The 20,557-nt window shown below is 32.9% G+C and overlaps 1 protein-coding gene across 1 annotated transcript; it reads right to left on the bottom strand.

Moving 5' to 3' along the window:
• Positions 1-575: 575 nt before the first annotated feature.
• Positions 576-2,356, bottom strand: LOC139506839 (glutathione gamma-glutamylcysteinyltransferase-like; the record flags this gene model as incomplete). Its single annotated transcript, XM_071295557.1, is given in 2 exon segments — positions 576-1,252; positions 2,193-2,356. A coding segment is annotated over 1 exon segment (658 nt), but the record flags the coding sequence as incomplete, so codon positions are not given.
• Between the last annotated feature and the right edge of the window lie 18,201 nt (positions 2,357-20,557).

The following is a 20,557-nucleotide window of genomic DNA, read 5'->3' as shown; positions in this document are numbered from 1 at the left end:
AAGTAACGAATAAGGAGTAGGTAACGAAAAGGGAACGAATTAGGAATAGGGAATAGGTAACGAATAGGTAACGAATAAGGAATAGGTAACGAATAAGGAATAAGTAACGAATAAAAAATAAGCAATCTAAGTGACAACATATCTACCCTAAGAGAAGTTATGATGATAAGTAGCTTTGTATAGCTATAATAATTGTCAATGTAATGTATGTATTATTACGGCGCTCATATCGCTTTTATGAGTCATTTTTAAATAAAAAAAATAAGATCTAATAAAAATAGGCGCAAAAAAATACCTCTTAATTTGCGATAATGATATTCGACATTATTGGAACTAACTTTAGTGAATACTGAAAAAAAACCATAAAACTTTAAATCATCACAGATATTGTGCAAGGTTAGAAAACGTAGGTCAGATGACCATAATAGTGTAAAGGGATTGCTATGTATAAAAGGTCGTGCTGGTCAATATATTTCGGAGTTACGTCATGTCACGTCCGTTTTGTGATTATGAGTCATCATTTAAACATAGCACCACATATTTCTTGTCATAAAGATAAAATTTATAATATTTACCTGTTGAATTGTCTTTGGCCTGCATAGCTTCAAAGAGTAAAGAGACAGGAACCCAATACGGCGGGTATTTAAATCTAGCTGTATCCAATATTAAAACAAGATCTCGACTTGGATGATAACCACCGACTGGAGAAAAATGGCCATCTCCTGTTTGAGAAAGCACACTCCGGGAATACGACAATGTGATCACAGATTCATCTTGTTTTGTATAGTTGTGAATAATCTTTCGGAAAGCTTCTAGAGAAGCAGTTTCATCCACATATGTCAACCTTGTTTCAAGGCAATTGTTTTCAGCCATTGATATAAATTGGTCCATAGTAATACCCTCTTTTTCCATAACAGCAATGGGAACACAACAATTCAACATGCTTTCATGATACCATCGCCATGGTCGTTTCCATACTTTTCCCGGGTCTATTTCAAGAGCGTTTAACACCATAACTAGTGTACTGAGTCCACAAAAAGCTGGCTCGTCTTGAGTACGGAACTGTGAGGCTAGTTTGAAATAACATTCCATATGACCAGATAACAATGCTTCCTCAAAAATTGTTTTTCCCTCTCTCGATGAAAATGAAACGCATGAATCTGGCAGTGTACGTTTGTAAAACACAGGTTCCGATTCTGGTTGCGAGATAAATTCGTCTAATATGTGCGCCATCAGTGATCTTTCTGTTATACTGGAAATATAAAGCTTCGTGTAAAGATCGACTACTTTTAAGTACTTTAACGTAGTTGGAGTGTATTTAATTTAAAATTTGTAAATGTTGGTACCTGTTGATCGTCGAAAGAAACAAGAAATAAAGAAAATAGTTTAAATCTTTAGAACAGTAATACTCACAAAACTTTCTTAACTCTTCCATCAAATCATACATATTATTTTTAATTTTTACTGTTAATGCATTCTAGAAACCAAGGATTTGTTTAGTGCTATACATATTCTTTATTCTACCACTGCGCATGTTGGTTAAGTTTGTTTTAAATTTTAATTCCTTAGATATATGTTTTTAAAATATGATTATCAAACAAGAATTAACTTGTTCCTGACTTTTTGACAGATTTATACTTATCTATTTATCTATTATAATACTTTAACATACCTGACGCTTATCAGATGAAATAAAATTGGATAAATATTATATAAAAGTATATAACTTAAAATATCTATGTGATAATCTGGCATCATTACAATGCCAGTCTTAAAATCAGTTTCAGATTGTCAAATACTATAATGTGTCATTAAATTAAAACAAGCAGGTCGTACTTTTCAAACGTAGTGTTAACATGGTCAATGTGTTAACCAATTGTAATTTGAAAACGACAGTCAAATATTTTCTTGGTTTTCAAATATTATTTGAAATGTTTCAATTAACAGTAAGAAGTATCTGATTAGAGAGAAAGTCTACGGTTCTTTTACTTCTATCCGTCTCCATGTCTACTTCACATGTGCCTTTTATCCTTTTCCCTGTCCTCAGTTTACCATGGTTTCACACACTAAACAATAAAATATTTATGACAAATATTGCAACGTACTTAATGTAGCCAGATACATATAATACATTGTTTATAATTGTATCATATGGCTCTGATGTAGCTTATTATAGAAGTCTGTACACTTACCAAATTTACTCATATTGAAGTTTCTATATTCTTAATCAGTAATTGAAATTTAAACGCAACTTACATAGCAAATTAAACACTTTTTACTTCACCATACAGAAAAGATATTCTACAATAGATGATTTGGTCAAGTCGAATCTTCATTTGCCAGATTGCAAGCAGAAACCCTAAGAATCGTCTGTCATTGTTACCTTCTAAAAGCATCAATGCATCACAAACATAAACCCGCCAATGTAACGCTGTGCGTCTTTCGCAGAAATTTTTTTGGCGACATTTGGTAAATATTCTGTTTTCTATTAGTACTGGCTGTGGAAAAATAGTTCTTTTGTTTGTGTTAGCTTATCGTTTTCCGTACAAAAATATTAAACTTTATGACATTATATAGAAGTTAACAGATTAAATAATAAACATCCAGCCCGGTGATTTATTGCATTTTATACCTCCCTTATTGTATTTGGAACAGTATACATGCTAGACTGGTACCCCGACGTAATGAAATTCTTGACCATATCGAATGCATACTGACTATTTTACAGAGGGAACACACTTATACAAATGCTAAAACTGAAGTAAACAAATGAGTCTTTGTGCGTTACCAATGACGGTTGTTCGGTATACAACTGCAATGTTTTGTCTAGCACTAAAGGTAAAGAATAAAAATAACTGACCATTGGGGGGGGGGGGAGGGGGGAATTTGCATGTTGTATATAGAGATGAAATTGAACGTTGCAACAAGCCAACATATTTTACAAATTGTTTTTTTGTAGGCTGCTTTCTAGTTGGATTGGTTTTAAATTAAATGAATTCATAATAGCAATGATACCAAAAGTAACAGTGAATTGTGGTCAGTTTGGAAATTTGAAGTAGAACTATTTTTTTTAGATAAACTAATAACCATGAACATTATTTATGTTGTAATTATGTCGATTTTTTAAAAGAATAATTAGCTGCGCCATTAGTCCATGATACACCCGTCGCTTTTTCAAAGAATTACACAACTCCTCAATGTCATTTCAGAAATTTATGAGAATAAAACTAATGGGAGGTTATTCTGATAGATTTAAACCGGTCACCAAAGTTCATGAAAATTCTCAAAGCACTTTTGAGTTATTGTCTAAAACTGAAAAATCCACCCTTTTAATGAAGTAAATTTCATAACTCGGAAACATAAATTCTTGAATTTATAGAACTCGAAAAGGAGCGTACGTCAATAGATATAAAAAGTTCACAAAAGTTTCCTGAAAAGCCTTTTTTGAGTTATTATTTGAATATTGGGAAATCCACCTTATTGAATGTATAAAAGCAAACAACTCGGAGATTTGGTGAAAGCATTTTGGCGTTATTGACCGAAAATGGGGGGGGGGGGGGGGGGGGGATTTAACGAATAAAACCCTAAAAATTAGAAACGTAAAATCTAGAATTAATGAAAATCGAAAGGGAGCTCACGTTTATAGATATTATAGGATTAAACGCCTTTTTCAGGAATCTATTGCAAATCATATAAGAATTATCAACCAAAGTTTCATGCAAATTGGTGAAAGCGTTTCTGAGTCATTTTCCGACATGTGGGCGACGGACGGACGTATTTATAAACGGACGTATAGAAAACTTGATGAAGAAAGTCATCTCTGGTAGAAAGTACCTTTAAGCGAAGGGATGCCAAAACAATCCTCCGTTTTATGTGTTTAGCAAAACCTTTCATATTTCCTCTACAATAAAATAAAAAAACAAAAAAAACTGTCCCTTTAAAAATCACTAAGTGTTCTATCTGCTTTTTATTTTTATAGTTTGAAAACAAAATCATACCTTTTATCATAGAAGGTAAATCTCCATAAACAAGGTGATCACTATGAAACTTGACTTTTCTGTTAAATGTATAACACCATTAACATATTGTCAAATTAGAAAACAGTTACATGCATGTACATATTTGTAGATAACATATGTCGATACAGATCTATAATGTACAATAATTCTATGCAGGTGTGAACATAACAATGACATTAACTCGGAGGACTGACTTTCCCATTTTTAACATATTGTTTTCTAAAATGAGAAGTACAGTCATTCATTCATACACACAGTTCAAATTAGTCTTTAAAATCAATCATACTGCATGCAACCAGATATTTCTCACTTATTCATTATTAAACATAAAATTTCAACATATTTTATTTAATAACACAGTGCAGCAAATGCACATTCAGGTAATATAAATAAATATATGCTAAGAGCAGTGTAATGGAAATACTAATGGACTATGTCGTGGACCTTATTCAGAAAATAGCGCTGTCAAAATGTTATTTCTTTAAATTGTATCATAATAGTTGGACACTAAAAAAATTCATGTCGGTTCAGCCCGGACTATCGAATCATGCAGATTATGCAGATTTTTTCAAACCTCTTATTGAGCAGATTTGTAACATCAGGTTATTTTAAATGAAAAACATAAATAGCAATTATACACATTCTTACATTTTCGAATATTTATCCTTCCAAATGACATTTCTTACATATAACGAACTACAGTACAAACTCATCCACAATGGCCGTTTTTTTTTTAACTTTGCGGTGAATTTCGTATGACGTCATAGTCCCAATCCGAAAAATTATATTATATGAAAATACGGGAAATTTTTTTTGCCGTTTTCTCTATGCTCGTTTCATACTTTCATATATATTTTTTTTTTATTAAAAGACATTTTAAACACATTTGTATAAAACTATTTTTAAAGCGCATTTTACAGTTGCCGCCATCTTTGTGCATGCACGTAGTCAAAGTTATTCCATAAAAACTACATCGAAAACCATTAATCGAGCAACATGATTTAAATCAAACCACTGATCAATACGATATACACGAATAAGCTCTCAAACTCGAAGAAACCAAAGGGTTCATTTTCAGTGAGGAATCGAATATATAGCCATCCGACAGCAACGCCCTTGCCAAAGATGAGCGTCCATTTGGCTAAGAAAGGGACGGCTTCCCTTTGCGCCTCTCTCTAATGACTTTATTAACAAATCAAATCAAATCAAATCAATTTTGTATAGCCATATAAACCAACTTATACGATTTGTGACAAAAACAACATTAACCTAATGACTAGAAAAAAGCATATAGAATGAAATTCAAAACAGTGTGGCTGTGGCCATTGATTGACACATTAAATTCATCCATTGACTGGGACAATTTAGGTGAACGTTTGTATGTAACGACCACTGCTCACTATGTACTTTTTAAAGACACTTAAACTATGGGGTCACCAAAAGTTCTCAACACCTTAATAAAGCAATTCGAAAAATTAATCAGAAATAACACGATGTTTTGATTTATATCAATAGTTTAAATCAAAACATAAAGGTTATTCCTGATTAATTTTTCGAATTATTTTATAATTAAAGGCGTTAAGAAACCTTTGGTGACCCCACAGTTTAAATGTCTATCGTAGGTACGTCGTGAACAGTGGTCGTTACAGACAAACGTTCACGTAAATTGTCCCAGTCAATGAATGAATTTAATGTGTCAATCAATGGCCATAGCCACACTGTTTTGAATTTCATTCTATAATCTTATTAAACAAACTAATAAAAATAGTTCAAAATTCAATTATGAGTCCCCTATCCTTAGTGCCAATGACTTTTTTTTTATCGGTGCATTACGTTTGCGCGCATTACCATTACATTTACGCGCATTACCATTATATTTGCGCGCAAATATCCTTACGTTTGCGCGCAGCTTTTGATTACATTTGCGCGCATTTTAAACTCAGGTAAACTCAGGTAAAATACAAGTAATAATACTGATTTATTTATTAATTTGTTCAATTATTTACATATATCAGTACCCCTTCCGTTAGTAAACTTCTCATAAGGCAGGGGAAAAAAGAGATGAAGCCGCAATTTTTTTTTCGATTTTCAGATACAATTCAACAATTCAAAGGTGTATGCAAAATTTTAAGAAAATGTGTGACAAAGCCCATTTATTGTAACTTGACCTTAAGGTAGCACAATACAAAGATTTTTTTTACTTCCAATCACTAACCTTTAAAATGCTGTAACTTTCTTATGAATGCATACAAAATAATAAAAGAGGTATATATAGATAGATAAATTTAAAGATTAAACTTTTAAATGAATACACTATTTTTTATTATGCAATCATTATGTAATCAATTATTATGTAATTAATGGCAAAATGGCAAAATCTCGGTCAGTTCACCCTTTTGTAGATAATGGCAATAGGAACAACATATAATCAAATAAATCCTCTAGGAATACCTATGAGGAAGCAAATTTCAATTGAAAGTGGAAATTTGAGGAAAAATGTTTTAGACACAGTTAACATTATAGTTGGTTACATAATTGTTGCATCATACTAACATTGCATTTATTTGAAAGAGTAATCTGTTAGCTATTCATAACTACCACTTATATAAATTTTCAAGCATTATTAAAAAGTTACAGCATTTTAAAACTTGGGAGTTGGAGTTATAAAATCTTTGTATTGTACTACCTTAAGCTATAACGGAATAGTTTTATACTTGATATTAAAATTCAATATGAACAATATATAATTTTAATTAACAAACTATTTTCAAAATTAATAATTGATAGTCATATCCGTCATTTATAATTATTTGATATAATTTTTATTTATATTTTTACCTGAGATTACCTGTAAAATGAATGCGCGCAAACGTAATCAAAAGCTGCGCGCAAACGTAAAACATTTTAATCCCTAAATGCGCGCAATCGTAGTGTGCCCTTTTTTTTATAAAGGAACCTATGCTTTATACCTAATTTTGTGTTGATGGGCAAAGCATATTTATCATTTTTTCATTTTCATTGAGGCTGTTCGTTTTTTTTGATACTTTTTGTCTTTGTTGATTTTCAATAAAAACTGATCTAATGGAACCGTTTTTCCTGCAATACAAAAGAACATGTTTTTCATGCTCAATTGTATTGCAGGACTGACAGAACCGGTTTTCCCTAGGGAATTGTTTTGTGTCTCCCTTTTTCTATTACTAAATTGTGATCACTTAATCTTAATTTAGTGATATTACTTCTATTTTCAAAAATATTAGAATTCAGATATGTTTCTAATGTATTACTTTGTTTTAATGTTTTATATAATAGAAATATACTGTTTTCTCAAATTTATGTTTATATAATTTTTCATAGTGATTAAGGAGTTTTTAAACTTTTAATTCAGTTTTAAGTGTTTTTATTTGGTTTAGATTCTTACACCCCTCAATATGCTTTAAATCTACATTTGCCCCTTTGCAATGTTTTTTTACATACGTAAACCATGTACAACAATCCTGCTAAGTCTAGATTCTTTGATAAAGTGAAAGCCTCATACAATAAGGGATTTATACAATTTTTTAAAAGTCTTGTTAAATATAGTAAACTTTACATTTATTTTTAATTATAATGGATAGCGATTTAATTCTTTTTTACTGCTGAATTTGATGCATCTTTTCGTATTCCCAAAATAAATTTACAAAATGATAAATGAAAATTAACGTACACATTCATGTAAAAGGTCTTAAAAGCACGTGTTGCCCAATAAACAATCAACTAATCAATAAACATTCGAATCGGATTCTTCTTGGCATACTTTTCCCTTTATTAACTCCTTTTATAGCCATACTTAAAGAATTAAAATGAATTGTGCCACCAGTTAACTGCAAATGTCGTTTGGTCTCTGGTAGGGTTGTCCCATTTACAATCATACCAAAACTATTATTTTTATATTTCAGGAAGAAAGTAATTAAAACATGATGCTAAAAAGTCAAAACTTACCTGGAATTCTAAAAGGAACTCAGTTTGAATAGTTAGACAAAATGATGCTATTTCACTATATGAAAAAATATTGTAGGTATATATTTATAAAAATACTCGTAGTTGGATGAACAATAATCTCTTTATTTTGACACTATAAAAATCTTGGCCAATAAAAATAACCGAAAAATACCGTGTACGCATGGGTTGTTTATGAATATTTATGATCAAGAACCACACGCATCGTCTATTGTAAACCGAATAAAACGCTAAATCCGTAATCAACACAGCACGTTTTCAATCTTGAATCTTGAAATTTATGAATGTAATCAATTATGAACACAATACAATAAATGGCATGATGTTAGCAACACCACGCGTGTCATTTATGATTTAATATTAGTAATACCTTTGCTGACGCTTCCTCGTCACTGGTTTGCTTTCAATATCATTGCAGCGAGCATAGTTTGCTACTATATGAGTTTTCAATTCTTTATGAGTATGCTGCTAGAAATATCTTTGTCAATACATGTATCAAATATTAACTATCAAAAGCAAGTCCAAAAAATACCAAAAAGTCTTTGCCTAAAACGTTCCGGAATTGTCCCGTTATTAATACGAAATTGTACAATGATTCCCACTTCAGAGTCCCGGTGTCCTATAGCCATTCTTCCCCATGCCAATTTTTCCGGGGGGGACTGGATCGATCCAATTATTCCCCCCGGAAAAATTGGCATGATCCAACTTTTCCCCCTCAGTGTTATAGGGGGAAACCAAAGCTAATGTTTCACCCTTGAATTATAACGTCGCCGACGTCAGTTCCAATTTTTTTTTATCTAAAAAGAAAATTATAGCAACCTTTTTTTAAAATTATTTTAGAGGTACGAAACCTTCATTGTATTAAAATATACATGTGTAATATATACATGTTTATATTTTATTGTTGTCTGTTTGGTATTAAATAATAATTAACTAATATTAACCAACAACATAATTGTACTACATGCTCCTGGCTTCGGAATGGCACATACAGAAGGTGGCGGCTTTAAACATTCACCCCTCTCCCCCAATTATCCAGCCTTGGACAGCACATCATAAGGAAAAAATGTTAAATATCAGTGGCAATTGGCTTCACTAAAAATGTTGGTATGGTGCACAATAATCACTTAGCACCTTTAAGAGTACGGTACAATGAACGGACGGACGGAGCGGACGCACAGACCAGAAAACATAATGCCCCTCTACTATCGTAGGTGGGGCATAATAAGCATGCAGAGACAGACATAAACTGCGAAACCTATGTTTTTGCTATATAAAAAATAATGAAAAAGTTGTGTTTTTTCATTCCACAGACTATTTGCCAGTCAATAGTTTCAAAGACTAATACCCCGGTTAATAGTTTCATAATCATATTTGAAATTGAAAGAGGCAGATATGTGGGGCTTCGAGTGGAGGATAGAATATGTAAATTATGTAACACTGAAGTTGAAGATGAAATTCATTTTCTTCTTCAGTGTCCTGTTTTAGAAAATAAAAGATCTGAATATATAGATTACTTAAATAAGGTTAACAAAAACTTTAAAAGCCTCCCAAATAAATCAAAATTAATATGGTTAATGTCATCTGAGGATAATGTTATAATTAAAAAAGTAAGTTTATTATTGTGTACTTTATTCAAAGAGAGAAAATTAATTCTAGATACAGTTTAGTCACCGGTAGTTTGTCCATCTATATTAGAATGAAATTCAAAACAGTGTGGCTGTGGCCATTGATTGACACATAAAATTCATCCATTGACTGGGACAATTTACGTGAACGTTTGTCTGTAACGACCACTGTTTCACGACGTACCTACGATAGACATTTAAACTGTGGGGTCACCAAAGGTTTCTTAACGCCTTTAATTATAAAATAATTCGAAAAATTAATCAGGAATAACCTTTATGTTTTGATTTATATAATTGATATAAATCAAAACATCGTGTTATTTCTGATTAATTTTTCGAATTACTTTATTAAGGTGTTGAGAACCTTTGGTGACCCCATAGTTTAAGTGTCTTTAAAAAGTACATAGTAAGCAGTGGTCGTTACATACAAACGTTCACCTAAATTGTCCCAGTCAATGGATTAATTTGATGTGTCAATCAATGGCCACAGCCACACTGTTTTGAATTTCATTCTATATTGCAAAACTATATATATATATATCTTTTCTGCAGAATTATTTGGTTGAAAAAGACTTGACTTTGTTTAATTGTTAAATAATCAATGTAATCAATATGTAATCACTTGTATGAAATTGAACTTAATTGTACTGCTCAAATTATTGGGCGTCATAATTGACAATAAAAAACTTTGTATTGTATTGTATTGTATATTTCCCGTACTTTTTCATGCTTAGTTTTGATAGGACAATAATGATGTCATTGACTATTTTCCTTGGCAACGTCAAACTCTAATACTGTAAACGGTATAATCTGTTTGTGTCGATTGTGATTTAACTTACATGTACAAGAAGCAAATATAAAAGAGAGAAAATCTTCGTGTGCATTTTTTAAAGATCTAAAATATAGTACCTTATTCATAATATGGGTTCGGTCGTCCTATTCTGAAAGTGAATTTGCGTTTGGTGTACTTTAGCTTAAATTTATCATATGCACAGAAAATTTAACACAAGTATTTCTAGTCTTGATTGCAATTAAGGAAATATTTACAAATACAAGAAGAACTATATAAAAAACGTATAGTTCATCTTGTGCATGTCAAGTTATGTGACATTTTTTTTCTTTTCTTTCAGATGATATATGTACACTTATAGAAAATTAGTTAATTTGGTATGTAAAACACTTAATGACTGTGTTGTTCAGTATACTAAAACACCTAATGACTGGTTGTGCGGGTAATATCAAGTTTGTTGTCCCTTCGCATACCAGCTATTGCTCTCGGCTTTGCCTCGAGCAATAGTTGGTATCTCATGGACAACAAACTTGCTATTACCCTCACCACAAACTAAACCTGTAAAGTTATTTGTTGTGGCAATACATATTAGAAATGTTTCTTTGTTTATGATAAATCCAAACGAAAACTTTTGGCAATTCAAAATATAAGGGTATTAGTAAGGAGTATACACCTATAGTAAGTTTTCAGGTCAAAAGAATGCATGTAAATGTCAGCTTAATGAAGATTTGGAATATAAGACAAACTAGCACAACAAAATGAATTTACAGACGGACGAATGAACATGTAGACAGACGATGGACACATTGACACAGTATAATATGGTAGACATATAGAACGACTGGTAGACATGTATAGACCGACTGGTGGGCACATACACAGACTGGTATAGTAGGCAGATTAATGGATACGTAAACTGACTTGTAAACATGTAGATAGACTATTGAACACGGAGACAGACTAGTGGACATGTAAACAGAATATTAGTCACAAAGACGGATTGGTGAATATGAAGACTATTGAAAATGCATACAGACTGGTGGACACATAGACATACCGATGAAAATGTAGACGGACTATTGGACCAAAGACAGACTTGTGGAAACATATCCAGACTGTTGAAAATGTAGACAGACTATTATAAAAGACTGGTGGAAACTAGTTGACACATAGACAGAATGATGAACATGTATAGACAGACTGGTGTTAATGTCAATTGACAAACAATATTTGTCAGCGTAAAAATATAATACAAACTCAGTTGAGTTTAATTTTCAGACTTGTATAAATATAGTGAAATCTATACTATGGGGGAAAGATTGGCATTGGGGAAAAGTGACTATATGTATACGTATTGCCAAATTTCTGCGGGGGAAGAATGGCAATGATCCAAAATTTCCCCGGCGGAAAGATTGGCTTGTGCCCAGTTTTTCCCCCGGGGAAAAACTGGCATGGGGGAAGAATGGCTATATTACACCGGCGACAATAACAGAACACAATTTACGACTGAGCCCATACAAAACCGTGAGCGATGCGGTACAGCAGACTGTTAAAGGATTGCCTTCCGACAGCACCTTATCATCCCGAATATGGTGACAGTTTTCCAACTGATATCTTCCGTCAGCATCGGTTCACTGTCTGATCTCTGATGGATCACATTCGGTAGAATCGGGACACAGTCGGGACAGATTCGGTCGTTTTGTACAATGCAAAGGAAACACGGGATTAGAATCGGGGAAAGAACGGTAGAATCGAAACACATTCGGTTGGTAACGGCTGAATTTGGACGCTTCCTGAACAATATATGATTGTCGTGATTCGATGAATGTTTTTACAAATTTCAATTTAGATTATGCCCGCGTCACACTGTCCCGATTTTTACGCCGATGGCATCACGATAATGGAAATTTTCAAAATCGGGACTGATCGTATCCAGATCGGGCTATTCGTAGTGCCATTTTTAACCATCGTAGAATCATCGGCCACTTTTCTAGCCTTCGGGGACAACTTCGAGAAGGGTTCTAAATTTTTTAAAATGTTAAAAAATCCCCGAAGTTGCGTCCGATATTGCGGGTTCGTATTGAGTTCGTATCACCATCCTCACCATCGTAATGTCACCGGGAATGCATCTTTGCACATCGTATTGCATTCGTTTTTCCATCGTTTCAATCGGGCAGTTTTGACATTATGATGTCTACACGAATGAATCACGAAGATACCCGAAGGTCTTACGATGGCAACACGACTTCGTGAAGACCTCGTAATCCCGTCGTGTTGCCATCGAATAAAAGTACGAAGGCGACAAGATGGAACTACGACGGCAATAAATCCAGCTTAATGTAAGTTAATTTTCGCGCTAAAAAACATTTAAAGTGCCATGCGCGATATGCACTGGTCAGTCTAATACGACAGTTAAGAAAGACGTTCACAAAACATGCAGCTCATATCATATGATTCTATGAGAACAAGAAAGGCGACAGCGTTGTTTCTATTAATTCAAATGGAACAAGAAGAGCAGCTATTACAGGCTCAGGATTTACTTTTACAAGTAAAATATTATTTTTTGTCAATTTTTCATATCAAGTAACATAATGAAAATCATAAACGCGCCTCGAACACCAACACTGCATGTACACGTACATTTATTCTAAAAACAGTTGTTGGCATGATACGGGTTATGTTCTTCTCATATATGTTATGATGGTATGATACTCGGTGCATTACCTTTGTGCGCATTACCATTACATTTGCGCGCAAAAATCACAACATACTTCTGACAAATTTTAATCGGGAATGGTCCTGTCAAAGACGGCAGTAAAAATTGTGAATTTTTACCCCAGCTTAAGATACCGGGTATCTTATATAAATAGCACGCCTTTAAAAATTAACTTATCTAATTCACGAAAAACGTAGCTTTGTGCTATTTCATTTTAAAATTGTTTAATATGAGGAAATTTGATATTGAGCAAATAGGTGGGAGATCATGGTCAACTAATGTTACCTGCTGGTCTATGAAAATATACCGAATTGCCTTATTATATTTTCCCACAGATATGAAAAATGTTGAATCGGTATTCATTACTTATTTCACTGGTAAAAAAAAGTTCAAGAGTGTCAATGAGATTAGTTTACATCAGACACTCACCTTACGCTTGTGATTTTGAAGGCTATCTTCAATCATGTGACATGCAACAATACACAATGTAACCTACATGGCGCGTTCGATAGGCCATTCAGTTTTCGTCCATTATATTCATTATTTATTTTCATCCGGATTTTGTTACTTTACCAGCCCAATATTTAACACTTTTGGGTTACAATGAAATATCCTTGAATTTAATAGATTATTTTCTGTAAATAAACTATTTTTAATATACTTAATTTTTCCAAACACAAAGATTTTTGCTACTCCCAGGCGTAGATTTCATTATTCGCATTTGGTACAACGTTTCTGAATTTTAGATTTTTATTCTCTCCATCTTTGTATTTGATATGCTTTTCCACTGTTTTGATTCGAGCGCCGCTAAAGAGTCTTATAAAGACGAAATGCTTATATAGATGGTTATGGTAATAACTGATATACATGAATAAAATATGTTTAATCATAGTATATGCAACTGTTCAAGATGAGAAGTCAATAATAAGAAAAGGAAGTCGCTGATTTTGTCAGTAGTTACAGTTTCAGTGTGTCCAACAACTCAAAAAGCTAACAATCCAGCATATGCAATAGTTCTTCTTATCTCTAAATTAGAATGAAATTCAAAACAGTGTGGCTGTGGCCATTGGTTTACACATTAAATTCATCCATTGACTGGGACAATTTACATGAACGTTTGTCTGTAACGACCACTTTTCACGACGTACCTACGATAGACATTTAAACTGTGGGGTCACCAAAGGTTACTAAACGCCGTTAATTATAAAATAATTCAAAAATTAATCAGGAATAACCTTTATGTTTTGATTTATATAATTGATATACATCAAAACATCGTGTTATTTCTGATTAGTTTTTCCAATTACTTTATTAAGGTGTTGAGAACCTTTGGTGACCCCATAGTTTAAGTGTCTTTAAAAAGTACATAGTGGTCAATGGTCGTTACATACAAACGTTCACCTAAATTGTCCCAGTCAATGGATGAATTTAATGTGTCAATCATTGGCCACAGCCACACTGTTTTGAATTTCATTCTATTACCCCTAACTTCAAATAACTTGGCATACTATAGGACATTCGATCAGATATTTGTTGGAAGGAACAACCGAGACAAAGGACATATTTTTCTTTTTATCTTAAAGAAGATAATTCGTGTACACTGCTTTTTTATAATTTTATAAAGAAAACAACATTTGCAGAGATGCATGATAAGTATCCATTGATTGTGACCGTTGGAATTAAATCCACTAAACTAAATACATTCATTAGAATATTCAAGCGTGATCATTTTTGACATGCACAGTCATCTCAGTACCAGAATCTATGACAAATGGGACGATTTTAATTTTGTAATTATCAATTTCCCCCACTTTAGTAGCAATTTACCACTTTCACCTGCATATGGGATATACATTTTCTAACTTATTCGGTATTCGAGAGCTTGCAGATCCTACTCCGACTTTGTAAAACGTCATTAGTCTTAGAGCAGAAAGTTGATGAACTAGGGGTATGTCAAAAAACGTCTTGTCCTTTTTAGCTCAACTTTCCAAAAGGAAATGTGAGCTTTTGCCATCACTTGGCGTCCGTCGTCGTCCGTCGTCGTCGTCGTCGTCGTAAACTATTTCAAAGATCTTCTCCTCTGAAACTACTGAAACCAATTCAAACCAAACTTCATCTGATTGATTCCTAGGGTATCTAGAAAAAAGTTTGTTTTTTAATTCCCATTTCATCAAAAAACATGGCCGCCATGGCTAAAAATAGAACATAGGGGTAAAATGCAGTTTTTAGCTTATAACTAAAAAAAACCAAAGCATTTAGAGCAAATCTGACATGGGTAAAATTGTTTATCAAGTCAAGATCTATCTGCCCTGAAATTTTCAGGTGAATCGGACAACCTGTTGTTAGGTTGCTGCCCCTGAATTGGTTATTTTAAGGAAATTTTGATGTTTTTGGTTATTATCATGAATATTATTATAGATAGAGATAAACTGTAAAGAGCAAAAATGTTCAGCAAAGTAAGATTTACAAATAAGTCAACATGACCGAAATGGTCAGTTGACCCCTTTAGGAGTTATGGCCCTTTATAGTCAATTTTTAACCATTTTCCGTAAATCTTAGTTATCTTTTACAAAAATCTTCTCCTCTGAAACTACTTGGCCAAATTGAACCAACTTGGCAACAATCATCATTAGGGTATCTAGTTTTAAAATTGTGTCTGGTGACCCGGCCAATCAACCAAGATGGCCACCATGGCTAAAAATAGAACATAGGGGTAAAATCAGTTTTTGGCTTATACCTCAAAAACCAAAGCATTTAGAGCAAATCTGACACGAGGTTAAATGGTTTATCAGGTCAAGATCTATCTGCCCTGAAATTTTCAGATGAATCAGACAACCGATTGTTAGGTTGCTGCCTCTGAATTGGTTATTTTAAGGAAATTTTGCTGTTTTTGGTTATTATCATGAATATTATTATAGATAGAGATAAACTGTAAACAGCAAAAATGTTCAGCAAAGTAAGATTTACAGATAAGTCAACATGACCGAAATGGTCAGTTGACCCCTTTAGGAGTTATGGCCCTTTATAGTAAATTTTTAACCATTTTCCGTAATACTTTATAGTACAGCCCAAAGAATGCCCTCAGATTTGAGGGAATCTCAAATTTCACAGCTGATTACCTTCACAGTTGGAAGTCCTTGTAATTTATATATCACTCTTCCCAATAAACTGACCACAGATGTTACACATAGATTATCTGATAATAAAGTCAACATTTTGGCATTTTCTGTCTTTAATTGAAAAATAAATATTTCTACTACATGTAACATTATTATGTATGTATATTCTTCATAAGATTTTGACAATCAAATCACTGTTTTTATCAATCATCATGATCATGTTCAAAGGAATTTATTCAGTTAAAGGAATATAAAATAAAGTAATGAATATTTTTTTTTATTAATTTTTATTTTTTTCAAATGTAGTATAGATAGATAATTGTTGTAATATTGAAGATCACTTTTGATAATAAATGAATATTCTTTGTAATTTTCACATTTTTTGATAAATTTGATTTAATGAAAAAACAAAATCTCCTTAATATATATTTTTTTTAAATATGCATGAAGCAAAGACAATTTGGGATAAGAACACGCCTCCCCCTTTTTTATACGCCTGATTGAAGGAAGTCTTATGGTATATCTTTGTCCGTCAGTCTTTAACATGTCAGACATTAACATTTTCTAGTTTGGAGAAAAACTCAAAAATGCTTTCAGCAGTTCTCATGAAACTTTGGTGAATTGTTTATATCTATTTATTTAAGCTCACTTTCACTTTTTAAAAATTTTAGATTTCCGAGTTATGGGATTTTAAAGGGGTGATTCTCCAGTTTTTAGACAATAACCTTAAAACGCTTTGAACATTTTTCATTAAATTTGTTAACTAATTTATATCTATTAAGACCTTTTTATAAATTTCTGATATGACATTGAGAAGTTATTGGACTGTATTCTTGAAAACCGTTAGGCGTATCATGCGCTCTAGCTCATGGCGCAGCGGTTTATTATTTTTATGCCAAATCAACAATAGAAGAGGGGCTTTATGTTTTCTGGTTGTAGCGCCAGTTTGTCCATTTGTTCGTCCGTGTGTCCTTATGTCTATCCCGCTTCAGATTGAATTTTTTGTCAAGGTAGTTTTTGATGAAGTTGAAGTCCGATCAACTTGAATTTTAGTACACATGTTTCCTATGATATGATCTTTCTAATTGTAATGCCAAATTAGAATTTTTACCCCAATTGCAAGGTCCACTGAACATAGAAAATGATAGTGCGTGTGGGGCATCGGTGTACTGTGTAGTGCTGAATTTTTTCCTTGTGTTGAAGACCCATTGGTGGCCTTCATCGGTTTTCTGCTCTTTTGTCGGTGGTTGTCTTGTGACACATTCCCCATTTCCATTCTCAATTTTATTTCATATTTCAACTTATTTTCTCTTATTCTAAGCCTTTGATCTCACTCATTTCAATGCAATACTATAACAATAAAAGTGGTTTATACACATATTGCCCCTCTATTCAATGGAAAATAAAAAGGGGTGTGTGTCGACTCCACATTTGCATGTGAATAGAATTAGGTTAAATTTAACCTTAAAATGAAGAACAATTGAATATATGGATTGGTCCTGGACCCGATTGATTTCAATATAGTTATTTGAGTATCCCCATAAGTGAAACCAAATTCGAACCATTCTAAGTACATGTCTAAGTATTACAAGAAAGGAAACATATAGTTTCTAATACTAAAGGAGGTGTTTCGGTTACAGTCATGTAGACCTTGACCTATCCTCATCAGGTATCAGACCATTTTTTTTATTTTTATTCTAAATATAAACACACAATAAATATACTACAAGTTTGCAAGTGGGAATTTAAAAAAAAATATCAAAATAAATGCTAAAAAATGTATTCCGGCCATAAAAACTTTTTTAACAAGAAATATTTATCCTTCACTGAATATACACAGGCACTTGTCTCAGAATTTTTTTTCCCATATACCTTAATGTGTTATATAAAGGTATATAGGGGGGGGGGGGGGTGGGGGGATTCTGAGAAGAGTGCCTGTGTGAATATACCAGCTTCAAATACATGCACATGAAAAATTAAATTAATTATGAAGGACTATAATAAGATAGACTGGATTGGTCCTTGAACCGATTGATAATAATAAAATATTAAAACATATCAAATTTACTTAATTTAAAATATTTATCATATAAGGTGCAGAAATCCTAAAGAAAAATTAAATTTATATATTATTTAAATGAAATTTTGAAGTAAACATGTTTTCATTAAAAAAATACCTTGATTATGAGAATATTTTGTAGACAAGAATATATAATGTATTTAGTGCAGAGGATATGGATCGAAATTAAATAATCTTGACCAGCTAACCATCTGTGTTCATTTGATAACATCAGTGGACACCAACTGTGAAAGAAGCACTTAACCTAAGCATTTAATTGCTTGTATAAACAATCAATTACATGGTTTCAATGTTGAATATCAGGGAAAATCCGGGCTGTTCTCTAAAGTAGTAAATCTTAGTTATCTTTTACAAAAATCTTCTCCTCTGAAACTACAGGGCCAAATTTAACCAAACATGGCCAAAATCATTATTAGGGTATCTAGTTTAAAAATGTGTCCGATGACCCGGATAACCAACCAAGATGGCCGACATGGCTAAAAATAGAACATAGGGGTAAAATGCAGTTTTTAGCTTATAACTCAAAAACCAAAGCATTTAGAGCAAATCTGACGGGGTAAAATTGTTTATCAGGTCAAGATCTATCTGCCCTGAAATTTTCAGATGAATCGGACAACCCGTTGTTGGGTTGCCGCCCCTGAATTGGTAATTTTAAGGAAATTTTGTTGTTTTTGGTTATTATCTTGAATATTATTATAGATGTAGATAAACTGTAAACAGCAATAATGTAATGCTTGGGGTATACAATATTTTTTTATACTTTCATCATAAATTATATTATGAACACGAGACAAACGAAACATTTCAGTGTGTCCACTCTTGGTTTTGCTTTTGAAGAAGATATGACAGAATCGAAGAACCATTTATATAAATTGAAAACCCAAAATAATCATTGATGGAAGATTTAAGCAAAAAATTTAAGGTGAGCGATTCAGGCTCTTGAGAGCCTCTTGTTCTAAAAAAAGTTCATTGGAACGTACCAAGATCTTGTTGATGTATATTCCGTATCAACTTCAAAAATAATACACGATGGTCTTAAAGTTCATATTCTCCCGGGGTACTGAAGTTGTTTGTCATCTAAATAACGTGTTATACTAATCTTTTATATGTCTTTATGAATATTACTTTTACTGTTTAGTCTGTTATTTGGTGATATTCATTTGACGTGACTCTGTACTTATACATCTCGTCATAGTGTTATTGTTCTATGATAATTTGTGTATTCTAGTCTTTCATTTTACTAATGTGTTTTTATTGAGTTACGTCATTCCAATTGATATTTAAAGTGTGGCTTTCTATTATAAGTTATATGGTTCGCTACTGACCCCGTACGGATCCATAGAGGGTTAGTAAAATCCATAGGGGGTGAGGCCGGAGGCCGAGTCCCCTATGAATTTTATTCACCCTCTATGGATCCGTAGGGGGTCAGTAGTTAACCGTATAACGAATTTATCGGACGCTGGACTTTTTCTGCGGCGTTTTGTTGAAAAATAAACAATGAAACGCAACAACATTAAAAGATGACGTCGCCATTAACGCGTCATGAACCCCATATGAAATTTACTACCCCCCTACGGTCTCATAGGGGGTCACCACGTGACGGCATTTAACCAATCACAACGTGATAATTCATCTGTGGTCCGATAAGTTGTGATGTTATACTACTGTTTCAGAAAAGGAGACGGTTTGGTACCATTGAAACAGTAATCCCGCTGCAATTGTTTGCACCTGTCCAATGTCAGGAATCTGATGTTCAGTGGTTGTCGTTTGTTTATGTGGTTCATAGCTGTCTCGTTTCTCGTGTTTTTTTAATATAAATTAGACTTTTGGTTTTCCTGTTTGAATGGTTTTACACTAGTAATTTTGGGGGCCCTTTATAGCGTTCTGTTTGATTTGGGCCTAGACTCCATGTCTATTTGTATATTATATGCCTTTTTGTCGATTTCTTCGATACATATGCCGTGGCTCTCTACTTATACATCCCGTTATTGTTCTATGATAACTTTGGTATTCTGGTCTTTCATTTCAGCTAATGTGCTTTATCTATATGCCTTTTTGTCGTTTTTTTGATATACATTATGACGTGGCTCTGTACTTATACATCCCGTTATTGTTCTCTAATAATGTGCTTCGTCTATATGACCTTTTGTGTTTCTTTGATACATCATGAAGACACTATGTATTTATATAGTGGGTAATTTCCAATGAC

Source organism: Mytilus edulis, unplaced genomic scaffold, assembly GCF_963676685.1.
Source record: "Mytilus edulis unplaced genomic scaffold, xbMytEdul2.2 SCAFFOLD_378, whole genome shotgun sequence".
In the NCBI taxonomy this organism is placed as follows: Eukaryota; Metazoa; Mollusca; class Bivalvia; order Mytilida; family Mytilidae; genus Mytilus; species Mytilus edulis.
This window is presented reverse-complemented; position numbering and strand designations above follow the sequence as displayed.